The sequence below is a fragment of the Micromys minutus genome (genome assembly GCF_963924665.1).
Source record: "Micromys minutus genome assembly, chromosome: 27".
Classification (NCBI taxonomy): domain Eukaryota; kingdom Metazoa; phylum Chordata; class Mammalia; order Rodentia; family Muridae; genus Micromys; species Micromys minutus.
In genome coordinates, this window is record NC_137962.1 from 26,660,702 (window position 1) to 26,677,845 (window position 17,144).

The 17,144-nt window shown below is 41.2% G+C and overlaps 1 protein-coding gene across 4 annotated transcripts in view; it reads right to left on the minus strand.

The window, feature by feature from the left end:
* Nucleotides 1-17,144, minus strand: part of PPHLN1 (periphilin 1) — an 84,153-nt gene that overhangs the window by 64,753 nt on the left and 2,256 nt on the right. For all 4 annotated transcript variants that reach the window (XM_080939028.1, XM_080939027.1, XM_080939026.1 and 1 more), the window contains exon 2: nucleotides 6,791-6,882. In XM_080939028.1, coding sequence (XP_080795154.1) covers nucleotides 6,791-6,862 — 72 coding nt within the window. In that variant the 5' untranslated portion in view covers nucleotides 6,863-6,882. The remainder of the gene's footprint in view (nucleotides 1-6,790; nucleotides 6,883-17,144) is intronic.

The following is a 17,144-nucleotide window of genomic DNA, read 5'->3' on the forward strand; positions in this document are numbered from 1 at the left end:
GATATGCCAAAGGCTGACAAAGCTCATTATGAAAGAGGAATGAAAACCTACATCCCCACCCAAAGGGGAGACCAAAAAGAAGTTCAAGGACTCCAATGCACCCAAGAGGCCTCCCTCGGCCTTCTTCTTGTTCTGTACTAAGTACCACCCAAAAATCAAAGGCGAGCATCCTGGTTCATCCATTGGTGATGTCGCAAAGAAACTAGCAGAGACGAGGAACAACACTGCTGTGGATGACAAGCAGCCCTGTGAGAAGAAGGCCGCCAGGCTGAAGGAGAAGAATGAGAAGGATATTGGTGCCTACAGAGCTGAAGGAAAACCTGATGCAGAGAAAAAGAGGGTGGTCAAGGGAAAAGAGCAAGAAAAAGAAGAAAGAGGAAGATGAGGATGAGGATGAAGAAGAGGATGAGTAAGTTGGTTCTAGTGCAGTTTTTTTTCCCTTGTCTATGAAGCATTTAATCCCCCTGTACACAACTCACTCCTTTTAAAGAAAAAAAAAAACTGAAATGTAAGGCTGTGTAAGATTTGTTTTTAAACTGTACATTTTTTTTTGTATAGTTAACACACTACTGAATGTGTCTTTAGATAGCCCTATCCTAATGGTGTCTTCAATAGCCACTAACCTGTCTGGGGGTTGTAAAGTGGCATGGAAATTTAAAGCAGGTTCTTGTTAGTGAACAGCACAAATTATTAATATATGGGAATGATAGTTTGGTTGTTTTGTTTTTCCGGTGTTTTTTTTTTCCCTTTTGGTTTTACTTTGGCTTTTTTTTTTCATCTTCAGCTGTCACTGATGCAGTTTATACAAAGATAACTGTTGTTCTGTTAACTGAATACCACTCTGTAATTGCAAAAAAATAAAAAAATAAAAATATCAGCAGTTTTGTTGACATTCTGAATGCTTCTAAGTTAATACAATTATTTAAAATTACTACTGTTGTCCTTTTCATGGGTCTGAAAGTTTTCTTCTCCAGAGGAAGCTAGTCTTTTGCTTTTGCCCATTTGAGCCACGTGGATTATTACAGTGCGTATGCTTTCATACAGTCAGCTGGAGAAGAGCTTTTGTCCATATACCCCGCATATCATGGCAGGGTAACATTGTCATTCATGGTTGAATTCTCCGAGACCGTGACCAGCTGGATGAGAGATGTTATATAACCTACTTGGGACAGCAAGGAAGGGTCAGTTCTGTCACACCATGGGATGATTATAGTCCAGCAATCTGAAGTCTGTCCTTGAAGGACCAATAGAGAGAATGTTCTACTCCTCACATGAGGACTCTCTAACTGCCTAGCTGTGTAATGACAGTTGCAGTTCCTTACTGAAGACACCTGAGGATGTATCCCTGAAAGCGTGAGCTTAAAACAAAACTTCCTGCTCTCTGTTGTCCTCAGCCCCAGCGAAGGCTGTCACGAGAAGCTACAATGCCCCTGCCCTTCTATCTACATACGGGTCTCTCAGGAAACTTGACTCTTCACATGTATATTTAATTAGCTGGGCCAGCATTTAAAATTATGCCACATTTAAAATGAGGGGTGTAGTTTCCTATACTGTGGTCTGTCCCTTTATAAATCAGATACAAGGAAAGAGGATAAACTTTGCAGGTTAGTTCCAGTTGTCCAATCCATTTGCTTTTCTTTATAAAACCCAAACTCATTTATTAATCATGTTTAATCTGCTTAGTTTAGGGAACAATTTGGCAACTTTGTGGGGTTTTTTGAGATTATTGCTTTCTTAAAGTGCCAGTGTTTTAAATAGCCTTCTTGTAATTTTCCGCACTTTTGTGATGCAGCGCTGTTACATCATTTTACTTGGGTTCTTTACATTTGTGTTTGTTATATAATTGGAGGAGGAACACTGAACACGAGTCCTGAATGATACTAATGAACTAATAATTGCAGAGGTTTAAAAAAGAAAGAGAGAAAGAAAACATGCTAGGTGCACCCTCCCATAGGACCCTCTATGATCCTATACTATCCCACCCATTCCTGGACCTGCAATGTCTCCTCTAGGATATAGCCTGGTGAGTACCCTGGTCTCTTCATCCACACTTCTCATGTTATTTACCAGATTTACCTAGGTCCTACAACATAGACTAGCCTTTCCTGCCTTCACTGAAGATGTAGGCCAGCATCCTCCTTCTAGCCACCCCCAAACAACTATACACTCCCACACCACATCACCCAGACCTGTGAACCTGCACACTCGTAGCTGGGAACAGGGAACATCCTGTACTCTACTCCAGTCCCTCTGCCCACCCATCTACATTCTAGCCAAATGACATTCAATCTCTAGACCCATGTGACCACAGCATCCTCTCCTACCTAGTTCTGCTCCTTCAATAGCAAACCTAAAACTCTGTATACACAGCATGGAGAAAAAGAGCCTACACGCCCAGATCTCAGCAGAGAATATGAACAATATTTACTATATGAAAGATCAAGACAGCATCTTCCCTCCAGAACTGATCAGTGCTATAGAAAGGTTTAACAGTCATAAACCATGAAGAACTCAAGGAGTTTCAAGAAGACACAAACAGCTCAGTGAGATGGAGAAAGACTTAAGAAGAATAAACACCTAAGTGTTGCCCAAGACAAGGCTGTTACGATCCAGGACAGGAAAATGGAATAATAAGAAAAATACTGAAGAGAACTCAAGCTAAAATGAAGATGGAATTGAGAAAAAAATTAACTAGAAAACTTAGAGAAAAGCCTTATAATCTTAATCATCAGAACACAAAATATCAGGTCTCAAAGATGAAATAGAGGTTCTATATCAAACAAGCAGGAACAATGAAAAGAGATTAAAAACACAAAAAGAACACAGAAAATGTGGGACAGCAATAAGACACAAACCTTTGGATTACAAGTATAGACAAGGTAGAAACTCTAAGCCAGGGCTAGAAACATGGTTCAGGTCCTGAGTTCAATTCGCAGCAAGCACATGGTGGCTCACAACCATCTGTAATGGCATGCAATGCCCTCTTTTGTTGTGCCCGAAGACAGCAAAAGTGTACCAACATACATCAAATAAATAAATCTAGAAAAAGAAAGAAAGAAAGAAACTGTAAGCCAGTCCCATTTAAATGTTTGCCTTTTGTAAGAGTTGCCTTGGTCCTGGTGTCTCTTCACATCAATCAAACCCTCAGACCTAGTAACAGAGCAAAGTGCAAGTTACAAAGGTACCGCTGGATGAACTTTCCCTGGGTCCACAAGGGAATGAATTCACCCAGATCAAGTCACTGAACGTGCCATGTAGGAGCAATCTTTCCTTGCATTCCCTCCTGTGTTTCTTACCTGTAATAACAACTGCCCCGGCTACTTTGGCTTCTTTGAAATGTTTATGTAAAGGAACTCTAGGAGAGACACTGCTGAACCCAGCTCCCGGCCTTCAGAGCTGTGTTTGTGAAGTTCAAGCATGTTGCTGGATGTGGCGGTAGGCCACTCTACTCCAGTGCAGTGTATTATTTAAACGTTCACAGGGTTCTGTTAGACATTCAGGCTGCTGCCCTGACACTCCTACAACGCTGCTTATAAACAAGCATGCAATATGGTTTTAAATTAATGTTAGAAGATCTCCACTTCATAGCCAGGATTTTAGAACTTTATTTACTTCTACGTATCTTTGTGTGCCTGGTAAATGTACGCCACTTAAGTGCTGGTGCCAGAGGTCAGAGGCCATCAGATATCCTGGGGCTGGAGTTACAGGTGGCAGTAAGCTCCAGGATGTGAGTCCTCTGGAAAGCAGAAGTGCTCATGAGCCCTCTCTGCAGCCTTAAAGCTGTATATAGACAGTAGGTTTTTTTTAACTAAATCCAATGTTAGAAACAATAGCTACATTTGCAATTTCTACTGTTAAACACTTTTCTGCAAATTTCAGTGTGTTGATTATTAAAGTCAAGCATAAACATAAAATTACTTTCGCAAGGCATATGACTGTAAGCACTGTTCAACTCTCAGAGGCTAATGAAGGAGGAAGAAACTTGTTTTCCCTGAACAGAAATCAATACAACAGTAAGAGCCACCTGTGACTTGGCCATTAACAGAAATCACTGGTGTATTCAAATCAGGTGTAGTAGTTTGAATAAGGCATCCTCAGATGCTGGCATTTGAATGTTTAGTCTCTAGTTGGTGGTGCTGTTTGGGGAGGCTTAAAAGGTGTGACCTTATTGGAAAAAGTATGTTACGAGAGCTAAGTTTCAAGACTTCCGTTTTGGGACCATCTCCTCTTCTCTCTGCTCTGTCCTTGCTCTTAGCTTGGTGCTTCAGCCACCATGCCTGCCAATTTCTCAGCCATTAGTGACCTTAGATACTTCTGGCACAAAGCCGAAACAAACCTTCCTTGTGTAAACTGCCTTGACTATGGTGTTTTATCAGAGAAACCAAAGTAGCTAATATATCAGGTTATGGCCGTCTGTCCATACCGCTGGATCATTATACTCATCACCAACCCCTTCCATGAACTCCTGATGTTTAGCCACCTACTGCTATGGCTTATACCTCCTGTAGGGGTTCATCTCTTGTGTACTGTGTGGGAGATCACATGTCTGTCAATAAAAAGCCTATGGCCTATAAGGAAGGGTAGAATAGGAAGTGGGATCTCCAGCAGAGATCACTATGGGAAAGAGTCAAGCATGGCCCCAGGTGGAAAAGCCTGCAGTTAGTCTCCCATTAAAGTACCAGGCCTATATGCTGGGATAAAACACATAATGCCTGGTACCTGACAGGAAATCTTCATGTCACTGGGAACATGTTTTCAAAGAAGATGGTGGCACCCACCACCTGCCCTTTTTTTTGCCTCCCTTTTCTTTTTTGAGGTGTTTGGGATCAGTCCAGGGAACCAGGAATGTTAGGCAAGCACTAACTACATTACATCCTCAGCTCTTCAATTCTAATTCTTAGTCCACTCTAGGAAATCCGTGCTCTAAAACACCAACTGCCTATCCTTCTACCAAAAAGATGGCCTTAGAACAAGTCCTTACCCCTTGTTCCCCAACTCCAGTTCTTCTAAACCACTTTTCTTAGTTTTCGATTCCTGATGAGATCATTTTTTTTTACCTCAATAATCCTAAGTCAGACTCTTCAGTAGCTTGGGCCAGTCATGCATCTTGCAATCTTAAGTCAATACAATCTGCTTTTTACATCTGTAAATTACACTACTCAGTTAAACACCCACACACAAACATGCATCTTTCTGATCAAGGCCCATCTGGTAAAATAAAATTTCTATTCAAGAGATATTCTTGGAGGGAAACAAAACTTAAACACATTGTGGGGGGTGGGGGGGGACTGGAGAGATGGTTAAGAGCACTGACTGCTCTTCCAGAAGTCCTGAGTTCAACCACATGGTAGCTCACAACCATCAGGAATGGGATCCAGTGCCCTCTTCTGGTGTGTTTGAGGACAGCTACAGTGTCCTCAGATAAATAAAAAAAAATAAATCTTTTTTTAAAAAAGTTAGAAATAGTCTCTAAAACAACCTAGAAAGCAATGATCTATGATACTTGCTGAGTTGGCCCTTGCTAATATAATGAGCTTCCTTGGTTTTTTCCCTTTCTACCTTAAATCATTTTCTATCATTTCAACCTGAGCTATAATGCAGGCCAATGAACTCCAACCTTGAAGATGACACTGCTCATCTACGTGAGGTATAGGATCAAGAAACCTCCTGCCAGCTAGGTCTGGCTGCACAGTCCTATGAGCTGCCTGAAAGGCTGAGGCAGGAAGATCACAAGGGAAAGGCCTGTATAGGCCTCAGAGTGAGTTTAAGAGAAAACTAGGTAATTTAATAAGACCTTCAAAATAAGAAATGAAGCAAAGAGGGTGGGGTCAGTGGTCAAGTACTTGCCCAGCGTGAGAGAAGCCCTGGTTCAATTTCCAGTATCACCACCACACACACAAATCCTTAACACTATAAATAATTCTTGACAGGTAAACAAACATTTATGACTTTTGTGGTAGACAAAGCATCCACATAACATTCCACCCAATGTTCAAGATGAGTCTGTGCAGAAGATTAAGGGCTTCTTGACCTCCCAGTCACTTAATAAATGCTGAGCTTCTGCTACATACAGGACCAGATACAGCTCCAGGTACAGTAAATAAACTTATCAAGAACATCAAGAATATAGCTCAGAAGCCCCAACTCTCAGATTAACAGACGGAAAATCAGAATTACCTGTCCTTGAGCCGGGCATTCTTCTCACCTGTAGGCTGCCTGACCAAAAACCAAGCCAACAAAAGTGCTAACTAGAATATCCACACGCTTCTGCTCCAGAAAGACTCCAATAAAATGGCCATCTCTGGGTAGCCGGTAATATTAATTCATAACTTTTTTATCTTAATATAATTTTTGTTGATATAGACTGAACTAGGTCTTGCTAGGTAGACCAGGATTGCCTTGAATTCAGAGACCTCTTCGTCTCCCAAGTGCTGAAAATTACTTCCCAAGTGACACCATGCCAGGCTCAACATTAAGGTGACAAAGAAATGACAGACACAACTAGAAGCAGATGTTCAACCGCTCTTTGTTATTGCACAGTGTAATAGTAACAGGAATTTCCCCCTACCAACTAAATTCAATTCAAAATCTTTTTCCTAGAAACTTGAATATAAAAATACAGATTTTGCTGTTTACTTAAATTATTGTGCATTTCCTGGCTTTGAAAACCTGAGCTCCACCTTTTTCCAGCTGGGCTGGTAACGGATACCAGAAGATACCAGAAGATACTGGAGAAGGCAAAGTGACGGCAAGCTCTGCACTCGCTCTCGCCCGCGCGGCCATGACTTACACTGGGATGGCTCCTGGGAGGCATCCGTTCTCTCGGAAGTCGTTCGTAGTCATACCGACCCTCAGACCACATCTCATCGCTTGTGGGAGTCACTGAAAAGAAACAAACAGTTCTGGGTTGTCTTTGTCAGCAAGGAAGAGACAATAAAGAATCAAATGCCTGCCAAGACACCCAGGAAGGTAAGCGAGGAGGGAGGAAAACCATGTGTCCCTCAACTAGACTTAGAAATATGTGTACCTTTCCACATGAAGTCCTAACTTCCTTCTACTTCAAATGTTATTTTAAAATTCAGTAAAACTTCTCCCATCAAACATCCTATAAACCACACCGTTTCTTCATTGTCAAACCATTTTAAACCAGAAAAGATAACATTTGATGAATAGTCCGAAAAGCATGCCAACATGGCTACTCCAATTAAGGGTTACCTAAATTTATGATACAGCCAAAGCTGGCCTGGAAATGGCAGTCTTGTCTCAGCCTTCCAGAGTACTAGGATTACAGGTATATCCCAGCATGCAACGCTGCAGTTAGACTTTGTTCATTGTTCAAATTTTGTATTAATGCATTTGTACATACAGGTGTAGGCAGGTTTACATGCACATCCACATCAGAATGTGTATCAAAGTCAGAGGACACTTCAGGAGAGTGCTCTGTCATGGGGTACCAGAGTTCCAGCTCAGAGCATCAGTCTTCGTGTGGCTTTGCTGACTAGGCCATCTCACAAGCCCTCTAGTTTTGGTTTGGTTTTTCTGGCGTCAAACTACTAACCCCCCTTTCATGGCATTCCAAGTATGGAGTTAAAGTAGTACACTACAACAATATTCAAAAAATGTTCTGAATATGTCATATAAAAAAATCTGATGAAGAGCTAGTTGGTGGTATGACACGCCTTTAATCCCAGCACTCAGGAGGCAGACGCAGGAAGATGGTCTACAGGATGAATTCCAGGACAGAGCTACACAGAGAAGCCCTGTCTTAAAACAGAGAAAAGGAAGAGGAGGGGGAAAGAGAAGAGAAGGAAGAGGAAAGGCGAGGAGAGAGGAGAAAGGGGAGAGAGGGAGAGTGGGAGAGGGAGAGAAGGAGGGGGAGAGAGGGAGGGAGAAGGGGAAGAGAGAGGGAGTGGGGGAGGGGGGAAGAGAAAGGAGAGGGGAGAGGAGAGGGAGAGAGAAAGGGGGAGTGAGGGGAGAAGAGGGAGAGGGAGAAAAAAATGGTGTTGAGGGAGAGATGGAAGGAGAGGTAGGGGATAGAGGAAAAGAGGGAGAGAGAAAGGGGAGAGAAAGAAGGGGGAGAGAAAGGAGGGGGAGGAAGAGATGGGGGAGGAAGAGATGGGGGAAGAGAGGGGGAAGGGAGGGGGAAGGGAGGGGGAACGAGGGAGAAAGAGAGGGAGAGGAAAAGAGGGAGAAAAAGTTTCCAGGCCAGCTTAGACTACATGAGACCCTAAATGATTAATTAAACATAACAATGTAAAATGATGAATAAGGAGGAGGAAGAAGGGGTCCTATAATGAAAAGGGTTAAATCTATGACAAGGATAAAAAACCTAAAGTGGGCCCCGTGTTACAGGCTTGTCTTGGCTACCAAGGACTGCTTGACCCCAAAAGTTCAAGGACAGTCTGGTCAACATTAGCAAGAAACTTTGTCTCAAAGGGGGCAAAGTTGGCTAGTTTTATGTTGACACAAGCCAGAATTATCAGAAAAGGAAGGAATTTCAATTGAGAAAATGCCTCCAATAAGATTCATTTGCAGGGCATTTTCCTGGTGATTAATGTAGGAAGTGCCAGACCACTGTGGGTGGGGACATTCCTGGGATGTTTGTTGGTCCTGGGTTCTATAAGAAGAAAGCCTAATGTGGAGCAAACCAGGAAGCAGCACCCCTCCATGGCCTCTGCAGCAGCTCCTGCCTCCAGGTTACTGACTTTCTTTGGTGATGAACTACAGTGGTAGACTATGGATGTGGAAGTATAAGCCAAATACACCCCTTCCTCACCAACTTGCTTTTGGTCATGGTGTTTCATCACAGCAGCAGTAACCCTACCTAGGCAGAGTGTGAGTATGGGTGTGAAATACTGGAAGTCCTAGCACTTCACAAGAAAGCCAAAGGTTAGCAGCATCTCTACAAAGACTGTGCGCTTTAGGTGCAACACAGACTGTCCAGGAAGTGACACTACAAACTGCAAAGTAGAGACATATTTCCAGGTGGTTCCTGGCCCAGTTTAGGATTTTCTGCCTCTCAGTTTGGAAGATAAGTTATCTCAAACATTAGAATTACTGTAAAGAACTGGGAACTATATAAAATAGGAATCTATGAAGCTGGGGGCTGGGCTTAGGTTGCCTTTTCTTCTTTTTTTAATTCGGTTGACACTGCCATTTCATACATGCAACACAACTAACATTCCTTATCCAAGCTGGATCTTGAATCCAATTATCACGAAAAGAAAACAGGCACTAAAGGATGAATAAAGCACTATGAAATATGCTAAAACTGCTTTCAACTCGATAGTACCCTGCAAGGGTCAGAGTCCTTTAGAAGCATTCTTAAGTACAGTCACCTTTTGACTCGTGGCATGTGTTGCTTATGACATTATTTGTTTTTAAGAAATCACTCTATCCCACAACCAACCAAGGACACTGCCTCATTCATGACTAAGCAATTCTCTCCCATTACTGGAATCTCAAAGTACTCCAGGGCCTTAAGAAAGGGATGGATGGCTCAGCAGCTGAAAGCTCATCCTGATCAAGCATGAGGAGTCTGGCTCCTACCACCCACATAGAAGCCCACCCAGTTATGTCATATGAATGCTTTTGTTTAAATAAATCCCAGGTATGAATTGTCTAGTGCTCTAGGAGGTACTCGATTTTTGCCAACTGCAAATAGTCTGGCGACTGTGGGGCAGGTATAAAGGTCAGGGTCCCAAGAGAGCCAGGATGCTCCAAAGAAGCAATGGCTGCTCCCCCTCCATGCTCCTGGTTGCTGTTGTTACTGTTGTCAAGTGGTCATGAGCAAAGAAACGAGAAGTTGGAGATATCCTAACTATCAAGATCGGACTTACCCAAGAAACCATAGTCAGTAGCCTAAAGAATTCTATGGCCTCTTTCCCCTCTAACCTTCTTTCTCTCCTACCTAATGTTGGAGGGTTGGGAGGCGAGGTTAAAAGGGAATAGTGTGGAATAAGGGTTGGAAGAGAGGTAGAGGTTTCAGAACCCAATAAAATATGCCCTATGTACCATCAACTGAGATCTGTGACTGAAAACTGACATTGTTAGTGAAATTTACAGGAACTTGATAAAACAAATTCAGTTAATGTGTCCAACCAGACATGCTTTCAATCCAAAATCAAAATGATGCAATCCTTTTCACGTTATCCAAATTGCCTGTCCCATAGTTTGGAGACAAAGTACTGCATTATGATCTAGACAGCTTCCAATCACCTTCATGCTTTCTCACCTCACCCTGAACACTCCTTTCATCTTTTATTCTCATCTAGATATTCTGATAGCCAACTAGATTAATGGAAAGTCCCATTAGGCTCATACGGGATGAGCAGTAGGCACCTGCACTGGCAGTTCCTTTAGAATGCTCTCTAGACATCTCAGGGACTCCCTTAGCTGTCACTTGGGGATTTTAATGTCACTCAACCTTATCCTGCTGTCTTGGTTTCTTCACAATATTATCTCAAGTATAGTATGACTTATATGTAATGCACATTGCCACCTTATTTAGGGTTACTATTGCTGATGTCTCCATAAGATCAGGCTGTAGATAAGCCTGTAGGGCATTATCTTAAATTAGTAAGGAGATCATGGGAGAGAGCCTAGCACATTTTGGGGCCATCCCTGGGCTGGTGGTCCTGGGCCCTATAAGAAAGCAGGCTGAGCAAGCCTTGGGTAGCAAGCCAGTAAGCAGCATCCCTCCATGGACTCTGCGTCATCTCCTCCCTCCAGGTCCCTCTCTGCTTGAGTTCCTGTCCTGATTTCCTTCAGTGATAAACACAGATGTGTTAGAGCAAGATAAATAAACCCCTCCTCCCCATGGCATTTCATCATGGCAATAGAAGCCCTAAGACACCACATCCCTCTCCTAAGAAACAGGAGGTGGGACCACTATGATGTTCATTAAGGTCAACAATCTGAGATGCAAACCAAATTTACCTTGTAAGGAAAACAGTACCTCAAACTGGGCATGGTGGGCACTTTAATCCCAGTACTCAGGAGGCAGAAGCAGGTGGATCTCTGTGAGTTTGAGCTTAGGATACAAAGAGAGTTACGTTCCAGGACAGCTGGGCTGTTACACAGTAAACACTATCTCAAAAGAAAGATAGGAAGGAAGGAAGGAAGGAAGGAAGGAAGGAAGGAAGGAAGGAAGGAAGGAAGGAAGGAAGGAAAGAAGGAAGGAAGGAAGGAAGGGAAAGAAAGAGAGAGATTGAGAAAGAAAGAAAAAGAAAGAAAGAAAGAAAGAAAGAAAGAAAGAAAGAAAGAAAGAAAGAAAGAAAGAAAGAAAAGAGAAAACTATCCTGTCCTATCAATGATGGGGCATCTGTTCTTGCATCCTAGCTTTGCTCTAAGGAGTACCTTTGACTCAACACTTTCTCAGGAACTCATCTCACTCCTGTCTTCTGTTTTGATCAAAGCCCATGAAGAGTCAGAGCAGAAACTTGAGTAATAAAACTCAACACCGGTCTCTCCTAAACGTCTACTCTTCAAAGCACAAGAACATGTGCTTCCTACTCCTGTTCCCTGAACCTCTCCCCAGGGAATCTCTGTACCATCCATCCAGTCTATGCCCAAGATACAGCCCAAATGCCAACCTTTCTTAGTCTTCCTCTGTGCCCTTCAAAACACAGCACTATAGAACTACTTACTAGACAGCCCCATGTCCTACCAACTCTTCCCTCCTTCATCCCCATCACCCTCCAGTACAAGCACAATGATTTAGTCTAAATACTAGAGTAGGTGGCACCTTCAATTATTTGGAAAACTTCTTGTGAGACAGTTCATTGAGTCTAGCCAGGAATTTTAAAGCCGTCTTCAAGACACACCAGAAGAGGGCATCAGATCCCATTACAGATGGCTGTGAGCCACCATGTGGGTACTGGGATTTGAACTCAGGACCTCTGGAAGAGCAGTCAGGGCTCTTAACCACTGAGCCACCTCTCTAGCCTCCCTCCCAGCCATGCTTTTTAAATCCACCAATGCCACTTCCCTTTTAACACAAAATACAGATGAGAAACTCTTAAATCCAGCATCCCCAAGTGAATATCAATTGTTGGACACCAGCATTGTCCAAGAATTTTTTAAAATGACATTATCCAGGTCCTACCTTTTCAAAGTCCCCAAATTGCCTCTGGGAAACTTAATGGCTTTGAGATCTTAACATCATCAAGGGCCAAGATCAACAGATTAAAGAGAAGCAAGCTTATTCCTGAGATCAACACTGAAACACTAAGGAGTTGTTAAGGGCTGACCTGAAGCAAATTGTCAGGCTACTTCTAGCAGAAAATGTTTAAAATTTCAAATAAACCAAAAATCACTTTTCAGACTAAAATTTGAGTCTTTGGGGGGGGGGAATGCACTACTTCCAACTAAACAGAACAGCAAAATCCCAACTAGAACTCCGTGTTGCTTGGCACTCAAGAATATGCTGTGTGTGGATGGTGTGGGTGTGACGTTTCCTTTAATCTCAGCTCTGTGAATCTTTTAAATAGTGTAAATGAAAAATTACACAGAACCTCTGAAAGTCTCAGTGACAATGGAGGTTGAAATATTGCATGTTCAGAGTCAATTACATGGTATTTATACCTTAACAGTCCCTGTCTCCTGATTCCTTGAGTGTTCTATAATACAGTTACCCAAGATTAAAGATATTTGTTACCTCTATTTACTTTGTTTTTTTGAACAGGGCCTCTCTCTGTAGCCCTGGTTGTGCTAGAACTGGCTCTTTAGACCAGGCTGGCCTAAAACTCCAAGGTACACTGCCTCTGTCTCTAAGTGCTGGGATGAAAGGTGTGCAACACCACCACCCAGCACAAATAGTTGTTTTTAAAATATTGATTTAACTCATATATTATTTGTAAAGTTTAGAGGTAAGATAAATAATATCAATAAAGGCACTTGCTACCAAACTAGTGGCCAAGTCCAATTCCAAAAGGTACATATTGCAGAGAATCAACTTTTGAAAATTACCCTTTGACTTCCTCATACACACAAATAAAATGTAATTTAAAAAGTGAAAGGTTAAAATATAAAGAATAGCAGAGTGACTCCAATTTCCCTTTCTGACTAGTAAGATAAAACTATCAGTCTATCCTCAAACTCAGATCCACCTGCTTCTGCTTCCTGGGGACAAGGATTAAAGGTGTGTCCCACCATATGGTCAATTTCTTTAAAATTTAAAATACTACAAGGTCCTTGTCTATAGGCCCTGAATGTGTCTGATCTAAAAGAATACAATACTGTTTTTTCTGATTTATTCTGTAATATAACTTTATTTCCCCAAACTAAAGTCTGCTATAATCCTAAAATGACAAAGCAAAGCAGGTTTAGTACCTACAATTACGAGCAGAAAGTTGGGGTAGAGAAAAGGCTTACAAGAGTGCTAGACTTCAATCCCCAGCAACCACATGGTTGCTGTGATGGGCTGTTGCCTTTTTCTGGTGTGTCTGAAAACATCCACAGTGTAGCCAAATGAATAAAGTAACTAAATCTTAAAAAAAAAAAAAAAAAAAAAAAAAACAGTATAAGCATAGAGACAGCTATGCAAACACCTTTGCAGCATGCCAGACCTAAGAGCAGCAAGTTATAATAGTCTAGATGCCAAAGACCAAACTTAACAATTAGATCTAACCATTCCACATGACGTTATAAAGAATCAAATTCATCCACAATAAACCAAAGCACCAAAATTGAGAATAATTTGCTTACATACTCCAAATGTAAAATAAAGTCACTGGGTACAAAAATTGAAAATACAGCGAGACAAAGTTAATCTAGTTTTTAAACAAGGTAATTAATTTCAGCTGGTTTAAATTAACATTTTCCCCTCATCCACCACCTTCATTCCGTTAACTGTCCTCAATTTTAATCTTGGGCCCATGACTCCCATTATATGTCATGTTACATCACATTCAGAGGAAATGTAAATGAACTAGTCAGACTGGGGTCCAAACAGCTAGCAGAGTCTGGAGATCCGGGAGTTAGTTAATTGCTTCATGGATGTCAGAGCTTATTCTGAAGACTTCTCGCCTGCATACTACCCAGCCCTCGTCAGATCCTAGGGATGAACGACTGCTAACATTCCTAATATTTAATAAGCAGTATGTAGCCTTCACATGCACAAAAGTAATGCATGTCAACAATGAAAGAACTCTACCTCACACTGAATGCTGATCAATCTATTAGAATACCCCTGGGTGTCAAGCTCAGAAAGTCCGGAAGCCCAGAAGCCTAATTACAACTTACCTCAGGCTATCTTAATAAGACATCCCTTTGCCATCTCTGTGTTTGACCCAACAGCCTTGTGACTAACAGGAACCATTTTAAAGGTATAAGTCTGGCAGACCATTGGCTTTCACCAGCCACAAAGCTCAGATACCAATCAAGCTAAAGACAACATCTGATATTTCCCGCTTCGCTGTAATGAGCCTGGTTACCTGATCTAACAGCTTTTTTTAAAATGCCTCAAATTTCTTTGCTGTTAACCATAAAAACTTTATGAAACCGTTACCATGCTAGGACATGGAATTATTTGCAGTAACTGGAATCTATGTTCCCAGACCACATTAGCTAGCATTTGGCTCCAGAATGAGGTGTTTTTGTGTCAACAGGATGTTTAAATTGCTTCTTTTATAAGCCCCAGTGTATTGCATTACATACTTAGGGAGGTAAGCTTGACTGTTCACTGCATGTGATAAAATTATATGAGCAGACAACAATGCCAGACATTTGCCTGTCTTGATATTTAGGAATCCCAGTCTTCACCTCTATATGGAGCTTTATTTTAATTAAACAAAGTTATTTTAAATAAAGAGATAAATGTACAGATTTTTAGAATAATTTTTGCATAAAACTATATATATTTTTGTCAGTACTTGATTTTTTTTAAAGGTTTGATAGTATGCATTGAAATCTTACTAGTTACAATGAGCATAAAGTACATATAAAACAAAACGTTACATGGAAATAGTTTTCTTGGTGTGTAAAGATTAAACATAATCATTTTTAAATACTAAGGATTGCCACAAGACTGCATTCCTAGCTCTTGAATTATTAATGATTTAAGGTCTAGGTGTACCACACTCTGAGAAGGTGCTATATACTTTTTTTTCCTAAGAAGGACTGAGGCTTCCACATTTTGGCCTTCCTTCTTTTTGAGCTTCATATGGTCTGTGAGTTGTTTCTCGGGTATTCAGAGCTTTCTGGGGCTAGTATCCACTTATCAGTGAGTGCATACCATGTGTGTTCTTTTGTGACTGGGTTACCTCACTCAGGATGATATTCTCTAGTTCCATCCATATGCCCAGGCATTTCGTAAAGTCATTGTTTCTAACAGCTGAGTAGTACTCCATTGTGTAAATGTTTTACCAACCACACTTTCTGTATCCACTCCTCTATTGAAGGACATCTGGGTTCTTTCCAGCATCTGGCTATTATAAATAAGGCTGCTCCTAATATCCAAGGTGTACAAGGAACTCAAAAAGCTAGACACCAGAGAATCAAATAACCCTATTAAAAAATGGGGTACAGAGCTAAACAAATCATTTTCAGTTGAGGAACACCGAATGGCCGAAAAACATCTGAGGAAGTGCTCGACATCCTTAGCCATCAGGGAAATGCAAATCAAAACAACCCTAAGATTCCACCTCACACCAGTCAGATTGGCCAAGATCCAAAATTCAGATGACAGCAGATGCTGGCGAGGCTGCGGAGAAATAGGAACACTTCTCCACTGTTGGTGGGGTTGCAAGCTAATACAACCACTCTGGAAATCTGTCTGGCGATACCTCAGAAAATTGGATATAGTACTACCTGAAGACCCAGCTATTCCACTTCTGGGCATATACCCCAGAGACACTTTAATACACAACAAAGATATATGCACCACAATGTTCATAGCAGCTCTATTTATAATAGCCAGAAGCTGGAAGGAACCCAGATGTCCTTCAGAAGACAAATGGATACAAAAATTGTGGTACATATACACAATGGAATACTACTCAGCCACCAGAAACAATGACTTAACCAAATTCTTAAGAAAATGGCTGCATCTAGAGAAGATCATCCTGAGTGAGATAACCCAGTCACAAAAGAACAGACATAATATGCAGTCACTGATAGTGGGATGCTAACCCCAGAGGCTTGCACTCCCCCAGAAACAACTCACAGACTGTATGAAGTCCAAGAAATAAAGAAAACAAAAAATATACATATATTCACAAAACAAGAAGACTTTGACTATTTCCATGTTGCGTTTTGTTTTGCATGTACTTTACGCTTATTGCAACTAGTACGTTTTCAATGCATACTGTCAAGCCCTTGAAAAAAATCAAGTACTGACTAAAAAACATATTCACATGGTTTTATGTAAAATTTATTTTAATGTCTGAAAAAACAGTACTGACAAAAATGTGTAATTTTAAGCAAAAAATGTTTAAAATCTTTACATTTATCTTTGTTTTGCAAAATAAAGTCGTTTAAAAAACAAAAAAAAAAAACAAAAATAAATAAATAAATAAATAAGGCTGCTATGAACATGGTGGAGCATGTGTCCTTATTATATGTTGGACAATCTTTGGGATATATGCCCAGGAGTGGAATAGCTGGGTCTTCAGGTAGTACTATGTCCAATTTTCTGAGGAACCACCAGACTGATTTTCAGAGTGGTTGTAGCAATTTACAACCCCACCAAAAGTGAAGGAATGTTCCTCTTTCTCCACATCCTTGCCAGCATCCGCTGTTTCCTAAGTTTTTGGTCTTAGCCATTCTGACTGGTGTGAGGTGGAATCTCAGGGTTGTTTTGATTTGCATTTCCCTGATGACAAGGGATGTGGAGCACTTCCTCAGGTGCTTCTCAACCATCAGGTATTCCTCAGTTGAGAATTCTTTGTTTGGAGCTTAAGATCTTAATTCTTTTCCTGCCACACCCCTCCATCTCACAGAAAATAAAAACATCACGCCATTGCTTCTTTAATCAAAAAATCTTAGTCCACACTTCTCTACCCTCCATAGTCTCTGGTAATTTTCTCACCTAACCCAATCCAGGCAAAAAGCATTATCTGTGCCTCAAGCCCCACACTGACTAGTCTGGAATTCTCCAAAGTCTTCCTTTTTCCACTTTCAATTTCCATTCCTACCCATGGCTC